Source organism: Mus caroli, unplaced genomic scaffold (assembly GCF_978045245.1).
Source record: "Mus caroli unplaced genomic scaffold, Mus_caroli_1 scaffold_5, whole genome shotgun sequence".
In the NCBI taxonomy this organism is placed as follows: domain Eukaryota; kingdom Metazoa; phylum Chordata; class Mammalia; order Rodentia; family Muridae; genus Mus; species Mus caroli.
This window is the reverse complement of record NW_028227260.1, coordinates 50503712-50514400: the sequence shown is the minus strand read 5'-3', so window position 1 is coordinate 50514400 and position 10689 is coordinate 50503712. Positions and strand designations below refer to the sequence as shown.

Here is a 10689-nt window from a genome sequence, read left to right as displayed (position 1 = left end):
AAAAACACACCAATATCCAATTTAATATTTAATGTTAAAACTAATTAATTCATTTTCCCTAATTGCTATTTATTTGATGGATAAATAAATAATTTCCACCTTTATCTTTTCTAAATAAACTATATTAAAGATTCCATGACCATTGAGAAGAAGAAAATAGAACAATCTTTTGCCAAAAGCACATATCTTCTTTAAAACTGTTCTTTTTCTTACAGTATATCATAGGGCAAGAGAGATGCCTCGATGCTTAGTATTGCACTTTCACAGTACCCCAGTTCATCAGACAGACAGCTGAGGACTGCCTTTAACTATAGCTCCAAGGAATTAGGATGACTTTGTCCTCTTAAGTACTTGAACATAACTGTCTGTACACATTCTCTCTCTCTCTCTCTCTCTCTCTCTCTCTCTCTCTCTCTCTCTCTCTCTCTCTCTCTCTCTCTTTCTCTCTCACACACACACACACACACACACACACACACTGTAATTAAAATCAGCTATAAATATGAGTACATAAATTTTGGAGAAAAATGTGTTATGTATGTTAGGAATTGGAGGAAAGAACCTGGGGAGTGGATTCTATAAAGATATAGTATATACTTGTTTCATGAAATATAAAAAACAACCCATGCTAACACTGGCTAGGCACTGGCAGACAGGCCAACTTGTTTTCAGTTCCACAGACTCTCTGACTCAGAGTGCTGAAATTGCTTTCTTCTCCTGTATAGCTAAGTTCCCAAGGCTGGCCAGTACCACAACTGCCCTGTACTTCCAAATTCCCAAGGCTGGCTGTGGTGCACTCTTACACACCAAGTTCACACACCATAACTTTCTCTGGAACCCAGTTGAGTGGGTGCATGAAGGAAAACACCACACAATCTTAGTTTAGAATCAATAGGTAACACAATCGCTGGGTACACAATCTAGCATCCTAATACTCAAGTGGCAGATCCTGGTGGATCAACCACTCAAACTGACAGACTCCTAGAACAGGTCTGCCTGTCTGCTGGTGCCTTACTGGTGTTAGCAAGTTTTTGTTTGTTTGTTTGTTTGTTTTTGTTTTTGTTTTTAATATTTCATGCAGCATAAATATACTTAGATAAAATTCTCAAAGGATTTTTTGAAACTTTTAAGTTTAACTGAGCAGAAACCAGAATAATCTATATATACCTACTACATGGAAAAAGAAAAAAATATACTTACTGCAGTCTTTTATTAAAGATAATATTTTAGAGAAATTGCTTCTATTAGATGAGCTACTAGGGCAGCAGCTAAGGAATACAAGAATAAGACAAAAACATTATAAAATTTTAAAGAAGAATGTTCACAGTCTTTTAAACTTACAATGTACATTCATACACAAAATAATTAAAAACATGATAAAAATAAAAACATCAAAAAGAAAGATATTGAAAAAAAGGTTGCTTAGTGGGTATAGGCATTTGTTTCCAAGGATGATCACCTGAGTTTAATCACCAGAACCCACATGATAGAAGGAGACAACACAGGTCCTCTGACCACAACATGAACCCATGGTATGTGCACTTGTACACCTGCAGAAATACATTCACACACACACATACACACACACACACACACACACACACATGGGGGTGGAGAAAGAATAAGTGGAATTTTTAAATGAATGGTAATATTATTCTTTAATATATGCTAATATTATTCTCCAATATATGTACTTAGTATTTAGTTGACACCTGCAGAGAAATTATGAAAGCTATTTAAAAAAATGGAGTTAGAACACATATACAAATATATTGATATATGACTAAAAAGAAAAAAAAATGGAACAAAGTAAAACAGGCCATGTAGAGCCAAAATGTGTAGGGATGTGTGTGTGGGAAGGACACGGGTTTGGCATAGAGAGAGTTTGTGACATCACAGAGCCAGTTGCCTCAGTTGTTAGCAACAGTCAGTCTGGCAACAGATAAGAATCCAACTCAGAAGTCAGTGAAAGTCTTCCCTGACTCTCCCTGCTCAGATTTATTCCTACTTCGTTCATCCCTGGTTTCTAAGCCACTGAAAGCAGTCTTCCAGAACATGGAGGAGGCTGAAGGTAGTCCGGAAGAAACCCGGGACAATATGAAATACTACGCCCCTTTCGGGATAAGACTTGAGAGAGCCTGTAAGATGAAGTTTCAAGACAACCAGGAGCTTCGGAGAGGAAACACGCTGCCATACAAGTCTGTGAAGATCCTCCGTGACTGGCTCTGTGAACACCACTTTAATGCCTACCCTACTGTAGCAGACAAACGAATGCTGTCCAAGAATACAGATTTATCTTACCTGCAGGTATCCAACTGGTTTGTAAATGTCCGCAAACAACTTCGCTGGGAAATTCTTTACAAACCAGTCAACTTGAGTCATGAAGGCCAGGCTGCCAATGCAGCCCAGAAGCAGCACTCCAATCCATCTGAGGAGGTCAAGGCACAGTTTAACGACAAAGCCAATATGCAGGATCTGCCCCTGCCAAAACGTCAAGAGTCGGAAGAGAAAGTGCCATATCTGGAGTCTTCTCCAAACCAGAAGGTTATCTCCGAAGCCAAAATAGAGAAAGAAGAGAAGATTTTAATCACTGAGCCTTGGTCTTCTCCTGAAGTTGCATGGCCAGAGAAAAAGCCTGATTTTAGCAACTTCTACATGTTGGTTGATGTTGCTGTACAGAGGGCAGCAGAAATGGAGGAGCAGAAGAAGCAAAATCTCAACCCACAGGGTCCCCAACAACAGTTCATATAGCCAGTTCTTTGAACTCTGGGAGGTTCATTTATAACCCGATTAGCTTGTAATGCCATCTTGTAATGTTTTTTTGTAATGCCATCTTCTGTTCCATATTATTCTCCTTCTTTAGAAGTCTTTTCCATTATCACATGTCAATTTTGCTGGCTACATCAATGTTTTCTGAAAAAAGTTACTATCCAAGATATTCAACTTTAACAAATTTCTAACTTTATTCTCCTCCCATGGACTTTAGACCTATATATTTATTATTAAACATCATGCAAGCTACAGACAAGGATGTTCACAGTTATTCTCAAATTTTCCACCCCAGAGAGTCCTGGTCACCAAGTCATCCTTCTTTCCCTCTCCTTGTATAATTACCTTTATTAGTAGTACAGATAATAGAATGGAAACGCTCAAAAACAGGTGTTTTGACACTGCAAGCCAGATTTTAATGCATGAGTTTTTAAATGCTTTCAACTCTGTGCTTGTTTCACTTCGTACAGTTGATTTTGTGTTAGAGTTCATTTGTGTAGGAATATGAGTATGAAAGCCAAAGTAGAGTGATTCCATAATTTTTAGTGGGGGGGGGGAGTAAGAGTAATCTCTTAAGGTGAATACTAGTAAACATTTGGCATGGTAATTTCACGGACAACTTCAATTTAGCAGGTTACTGCTGCCAATTCTTCGTGTGTTCACTCAGTTTGGAGAATGTGTTTTGTTAGTTTTAATTATCTGCATCACAGGAAATCTGTAAAAATAAATTCTCCCCAAACAAGCTATAGATACTTTATGGCAGGGGGGTGGAGAGAATCAATCTAGATGATTTTAGTAAAACAAAAACTATACTCGGGTAATTTATATTGTGTTTGTTTTAATTATTTAACATTTATCTCTGATTTCCAAATGGTTGAGTAGGTAGGGATTGGTGAGAATTTAAATTTTCCACATGAAAATAATACTATGGATGTATGAATGAAGCTTCTTATGTTGTATCAATCTCAGACAGATTTTCAATTGGAACAAAAGCATATTAATTTAGAAAACTGTAATTTATCGTCTCTGATGTCATAAAGCTAAAATCTGGTCTATATGGCCTCCACTTCTGCTCCAGCAAGAGCAAAAAACAGTGTGTTTTTGGTCGTTTTAATACAGTTCTCACTATGTGTATTTTCAGTATCTTTATTTTATTTTCAATTTTCATTTTATCTTTTTAAATCATTTTTTGTAAGCAGGTTTAGTGTGAATAATTTCAGATTCCGTGTTAGTAAAAATGGAGGAGGTCAGCAACCTCAAACTTCCATTCAAGAAATAGACTACAGCAAATCAAGTTTCCTTTTAATTATTGTTTTTTGTTTTTTTTTTGTTTTTCTCTTCAGAGCAGACTTTATTGTGATCACACAGACTACACCAGCCCCAGGCACTTGCCCCACTTCACACCAGCTCCTAACTGTGGGTCCATATCTCATGGAAAATTCACCAGCTCCCTAGGCAGAAGGCACAGCACAAACACCCCACTTCTGTCAGTGACTGGGCCATTTTCTTTCTTTTTTATTAAGTATTTTCTTCATTTACATTTCAAATGCTATCCCCAAAGCCCCCTATAGACTCTCACCACCCTGCTCCCAAACCCACCCACTCCTGCTTCCTGTCCCAGGCATTTCCCTGTACTAGAGAATATGATCTTTGCAAGGGCCTCTCCTACCATTGATGGCCTACTAGGCCATCGTCTGCTACATATGAAACCAGAGACACAGCTCGGGGGGGAGGGGGGGTACTGGTTAGTTCATGTCTTTGTTCCTTCTACAGAGATGCAGACCCCTGTAGATCCTTGGGTACTTTTTCTAACTCCTTCATTAGGAGCCTTGTGATCCATCCAATAGATGACTATGGGCATCCACTTCTATATTTGCCAGGCATTGGCATAGACTCACACAAGAGAGCTATATCAAGGTCCTGTCAGCAAAATCTTTCTGGAATATGCAATAGTGCCTGGATTTGGTGGTTGTTTATGGGATGGGTCACAGGGTCCAGCAGTCTCTGAATGGTCTTTCATTCTGCTTTAGCTCTGAACTTTGTCTCTGTAGCTCCTTCCATGGGTACTTTGTTCCCATTTTTAAGAAGGAATGAAGTATACACAAAATTTTATTGAAAATTTTTGCTTCAATATTCATAACGGAAATTGGTCTGAAATTCTCTATCTTTGTTGTGTCTTTACAAGGTTTAAAGTAAATGTGGCTTCATAGAATAAATTGGGTAAAATACCTTCTGTTTCTATTTTGTGGAATAGTTTGAGGAGAACTGGAATTAGGTCTTCTTTGAAGGTCTGATAGAATTCTGCATTAAAACCATGTGATCCTGGGCTTTTTTGTTGTTGTTGTTGTTTTTTGGTTGGAAGACTATTAATGACTTCTTCTATTTCTTTAAAGGATATGGGATTGTTTAGGTTATTAATCTGATCCTGATTTAACTTTGATACCGCGTATCAAAATCTAGAAATTTGTCCATTTCATCCAGATTTTCCAGTTTTGTTGAGTATAGTCTTTTGTAGAAGGATCTGATGGTGTTTTGGATTTTATCAGATTCTGTTGTTATGTCTACCTTTTCATTTCTAATTTTGTTAATTAAAAAAACTGTCCCCATGCCCTCTAGTGAGTATGGCTAACTGTTTATCTATCTTGTTGGTTTTCTCAAAGAACCAGCTCCTTGTTTGGTTGGTTCTTTGAATAGTTCTTTTTGATTCCATTTGTTTGATTTCAGCACTGAGTTTGATTATTTCATGCCTTCTACTCCTCTGAGGTGAATTTGCTTCTTTTTGTTCTAGAGCTTTTAGGTGTGCTGTCAAGCCACTAGTGTATGCTCTCTCTATTTCTTTTTGGAGATACTCAGAGCTATGAGTTTTCCTCTAGGAATGGTTTTATTGTGTCCCATAAGTTTGTGTGGCTTCACTTTCATTAAATTCTAAAAAGTCTTTATTTTCTTTCTGTATTTCTTCCTTGATCAAGGTATCCTTGAGTCAAGTGTTGTTCAATTTCCACCTGAATGTTGGCTTTCTATTATTTATGTTGTTATTGAAGATCAGCCTTAGTCCATGTTGATCTGATAGGATGCATGGGATAATTCCAATATTTCTGTATCGGTTGAGGCCTGTTTTGTGACAAATTGTATGGTTGATTGTGAAGAAGGTGCCATGAGGTGCTGAGAAGAATGTATATCCTTTTGTTTTAGGATAAAATGTTCTGTAGATATCTGATAAATGCATTTCTTTCATAACTTCTGTTTGTTTCAATGTTTCTCTGTTTAGTTTCTGTTTCCAAGATCTGTCCATGGATGAGAGTGTGGTGTTGAAGACTCCTACTATTATTGTGTGAGGTATAATATGTGCTTTGAGCTTTACTATAGTTTCTTTAATGAATGTGGATTCCCTTGCATTTGGAGCATAGATATTGAGAATTGAGAGTTCATCTTGGAAGATTTTACCTTTGATAAGTATTAAGTGCCCCTCCATGTATTTTTGATAACTTTGGGTTGGAAGTCAATTTTATTCTATACTAGAATGGCTACTTCAGCTTGTTTCTTTGGTTCTTTTGCTTAGAAAATTGTTTTCTTACCTTTTACCCTGACGTAGTGTCTTTCTTTTTCCCTGAAGCAGGTTTCTTGTAAGCAGCAAATAGTTGGGTCCTGTTTATGTAGCCAGTCTGTTAGTCTGTCTTTTATTGGCGTACTGAGTCTATTGATATTAAGAGCTATTAAGGAAAAGTAATTGTTGCTTCCTGTTATCTTTGTTGTTAGAGTTCGGATTCTGTTCCTGTGGCTGTCTTATTTTAGGTTTGTTGAAGGATTACTTTCTTGCTTTTTCTAGACCGTAGTTTCCATCTTTGTGTTGGGGTTTCCCATTATTATCCTCTGAAGGGATGGATTCCTGGAAAGACATTGTGTGAATTTAGTTTTGACATGGAATACCTTGTTTTCTCCTTCTATGGTAATTGAGAGTTTTTCTGGGTATAGTAGCCTGGGCTGGCATTTGTCTTCTCTTAGGGTTTGTATAACATCTGTCCAGGCTCTTCTGGCTTTCATAGTCTCTGGTGAGAAGTTTGGTGTAATTCTAATAGTTCTGAGTTTATATGTTACTTGACCTTTTTCCCTTACTGCTTTTAATATTCTGTCTTCATTTAGTGCATTTGTTGTTCTGATTATTATGTGTGGGGAGGAATTTCTTTTCTGTTCCAGTCTATTTGGAGTTCTGTATGCTTCTTGTATGTTCATGGTCATCTCTTTCTTTAGGTTAGGGAAGTTTTCTTCTATAATTTTGTTGAAGATATTTACTGGCTCTTTACTTTGAAAGTCTTCATTCTCATCTATACCTATTTTCCATAGGTTTGGTCTTCTAATTGTGTCCTAGATTTCCAGGATGTTTTGAGTTATGGTCTTTTTGGATTTTGCCTTTTCTTTTAATGTTGTGTTCATGTTTTCTATGGAATCTTCTGCACCTGAGATTCTTTCTTCCATCTCTTGTATTCTGTGGCTGATGTTCCCATCTATGGTTCCTGATTTCTTTCCTAGGGTGTCTATCTCCAGAGTTATCTCCCTTTGGGTTTTCTTTATTGTTTCTACTTACATTTTTAGATCCTGGATGGTTTTGTTCAATTTTATTACCTGTTTGGATGTGTTTTTCTATAATTTTTAAAGGGATTTTTGTGTTTCCTCTTTAAGGACTTCTACCTGTTTAGCAGTGTTGTCCTGTATTTCTTGAAGTTAGATATTAATGCCCTTCTTAAAATCTTCTACCACCATCATGAGATATGATTTTAAATCCAAGTCTTGCTTTTTGGGTGTGTTGGGCTGTCCAGGACTCACTGTTGTGGGTGTAATGGGTTCTGATGATGGCCAGTGGTCTTGGTTTCTGTTAGTAAGATTCTTTAGTTTTCCTTTTGTTATCTGGTAATCTCTGGTGTTGGATGTTCTCGTTGTCTCTGACCGGAGGTTGTTCCTCCTGTGATTCTTTAGCCTCTGTCAGCACTCCTGGGAGACTAACTCTCTCCTGAGTCCCAGTGGTCAGAATACACTCTGCAGGCAAGCTTTCTTCTTGCAGGGAAGATGCATAGAAATCTGGAGCTCAGATCCCTCCTGATTCCTGGGGTCAGAGCTCTCCCTGGTGGCTGACTCTCCTCTGTTTGAGAATGTGTCCAGGGGTCTGGGTCTCAGCTCTGTCTCCTGGCAGTCATCTCAAGATCCCTGGTGTACTAGGGTGCCAGTGATCTCCTGGTACATGCTTATTGGTGATTCCTCTAGGGCCCTTCACAGAAATGGCGCTGTGGTGGCGCTGACCAGAATAAATCCAGGCCACTGGTCAGATAGGTGTCCTTTGTCCTGTTCCTACAATGATCTCCCGGTCCTGGGTGTGCTAGGGTGCCTGCAGCATATAGAGTCCTCTGGAGCCTTCAGCTATGATCACACCGAAGATGGCTCTGGGGTGGCACCAACGAGAAGGAAGCCCAGCTTCTGGTTGGGCAGGTGACCTTTGTCCCTGTCCCTGCTAACACAAGACACTCTGGGTTTTTTGGAACTGATGTTGTGTTCCACTCACCAGTGATCTTGTCCTGGCAGTGTGGAGATTCCTCTGGGGCACTCCTCCTCCAAGATAGCACTGATGTGACCCCTACCAGAATGAACCAATTTAGTCATTTTCATCCCTATTTCTCTATCATCTTCCTTGCTTCCTGCTCTTATCCATATTCCCAATAAGTTCCCCTGTCCAATATTTTACATGATCCAGTGAACAGAATTATTCTCCAGACCCAACTGTTATCTGCCAATAGTCCCTTAGATACAGAATTCTGTAAGAAATTCTTCTGTACATGAGATTTGTTAGGTGGAAAATTTTTAGTTACATCATCACTCTTTTTTCTTGTTTTAGATCTATTTCAACTATTTCATCTTGGTTTAATTTTGATAGGTCAGTGTATCTAGGAAGTGTTGTTATTGTGTTATATTCTCCATTTTAGTGGAAAATATATTTTCATGACATATTGTAGAGGAATTTCAATCCAGTAAAACCTTCTAGGTCTGTGTGATCTGACTAGAATGCAGAGACACCCTTAATATACACCTTTAATTCCATTGTATGGAATCCACACACTGTTAATCCCCAAAATGATGTCTAACTTAAGGGAAGACAAAGTGGTAAATCAGAGAAAGATTTGGCAAAGGGAGTCAAGATATAGGATATGCCAAACTCTCAACAGAAAAGCTATTTAAGAGCATCAAAAAGAGAGAGAGTCAGTTCATTCAGTTCTGTTGAGTAGATTTCAGTGGGGTCAGTTGGGAGTCACTGCAGTGAGTGCAGTGCAGTGGAGTTGAGTTCATTCTTGTGTTCATTCTGTTCAGTATAGATCATCAGAGGCAGCTGAAGCCAGAGAATCAGGGGGGCCAGGGAAGGATATGAGAACAAATTGTCAGAATTAGTTTGAGACAAAGCAGAACAATTCATTGAGAAGCTGTGAGAAGACAATGAGTCAGCCTCGAGAGGACTTTAATCCAGAATAGATGAGCTGAACCAGCCAGCCAGAGTACAGAAAGAACTAGAAAGGGTGAGTTTATTTAACAGTAAGCCTCTGAGAAGACAATTACATCAGGTGAATAAAAGTTACTTTTACAATACATTCTCAGGGTTTTCCAGCTTTCATTAGTATCTGTGGTACCATTTCTCCTTTCATCTCTAATTTTGTTAATTTGTGTCTTCTTTCTCTCTTTTCAGTAAACTCACTGTAAACCTTGTGTATGTTTTCAAAGAAGGAGCATATTGGCTTCATTGATTCTTTTGAGGACCAGATCTTTGGTTCAGACACCATCTTAGAGAACCTGAACTAAGATTGAACTTGGGTTAAATAACAGGCCAGTAACTAACACCAGTTTCCAAGCTCTAGCAACAGTTTCCAAGTCACCCTCAACAAATCTACACATCTAGGTTACAATCCTGTCCGTAACACTTCATTCCCTAACAACCGTCAATCAAGAGAAAAGCAAAATTAAGTTTATGGTTTGGCTCCCAACACCAGCCAATTATATTAAAGGCCATAATGATCCCCCAATTGAATATGTTACAAGCTATATACCCCCTTCTTGCTTCTATAAATATCTGCTTAAAATTGAACTAGGGACTGCTCCCTCCCATGCTACTGCATCAGAGACTGAAGTATGGTCCAAGCTTGAGCCTGTAAATGAAAACCATTATGTGATTACATCAGAGTCTGCTCTTGCTTGGTCTTTTGGAGTTCACTAACACTTCTGGGCACAACACCTTATATTGCATTTTTATTTCTATTTTATTTATTTTTCACCTTGATCTTACCACTTTCTTCCCATCCACTATTTTAGGATCTGCTTTGTTCTTTGGTTCTAGTATCTTAAATATAGATTAGTTAAATGAATTACTTGAGAGCTTTTTAGGTTTGCCTTCTTTTTATCCCATAGGTTATGATTTGTATCTTCCTTACTACTCATTTCTAAGATTTTTAACATATTTTTTCCTAATTTCCTCCATCACTCAGTAATCATTCAGTAGTGTGTTTATTTTCCATGACTTTGAATATGTTCTCCCCATTAACATTAAAGATCATATGATAATAAGAGACAGCACACATTCAGGAGGTGAAGGTGGTGGCTAGTGTCTTAGCAAAATTGTAAATTCTGGGATCTTTAGGACAGAACTTAAGGTTGTAGAGAAGAATTCTAAAAAGTGGTTAATAATATATCATTTTTCAAATATACTAAATATAACAGTACAAAATGAATTAAGAGGGACTTCGATAATGTAAAGGATCAAAAGTGGGTGGATTTTGAGCCAACTTGTTAGAAAGATACTAAAGAATGAAATAAAGAGATTTAGGTACTGGTGATTTCAGGAGATTCTACCGAATTGAAAAATGAATTAAAAAGTATACTGATTCCTCAGTT

General features: G+C 37.9%; 1 protein-coding gene across 1 annotated transcript; it reads left to right on the top strand.

Moving 5' to 3' along the window:
- The first annotated feature begins 1971 nt into the window (after positions 1-1971).
- On the top strand, positions 1972-2969 carry LOC147004595 (homeobox protein TGIF2LX-like). Its single transcript, XM_085837612.1, has one exon. It carries the CDS (start codon positions 2056-2058, stop codon positions 2749-2751), a length of 696 nt encoding a protein of 231 aa, XP_085693738.1. The 5' UTR covers positions 1972-2055; the 3' UTR covers positions 2752-2969.
- The last annotated feature ends 7720 nt before the right edge of the window (positions 2970-10689 follow it).

Excerpts from the sequence above, each read along its gene's own strand:
- LOC147004595 (XM_085837612.1), top strand. The coding sequence starts at position 2,056 with ATGGAGGAGGCTGAAGGTAGTCCGGAAGAAACCCGGGACAATATGAAA.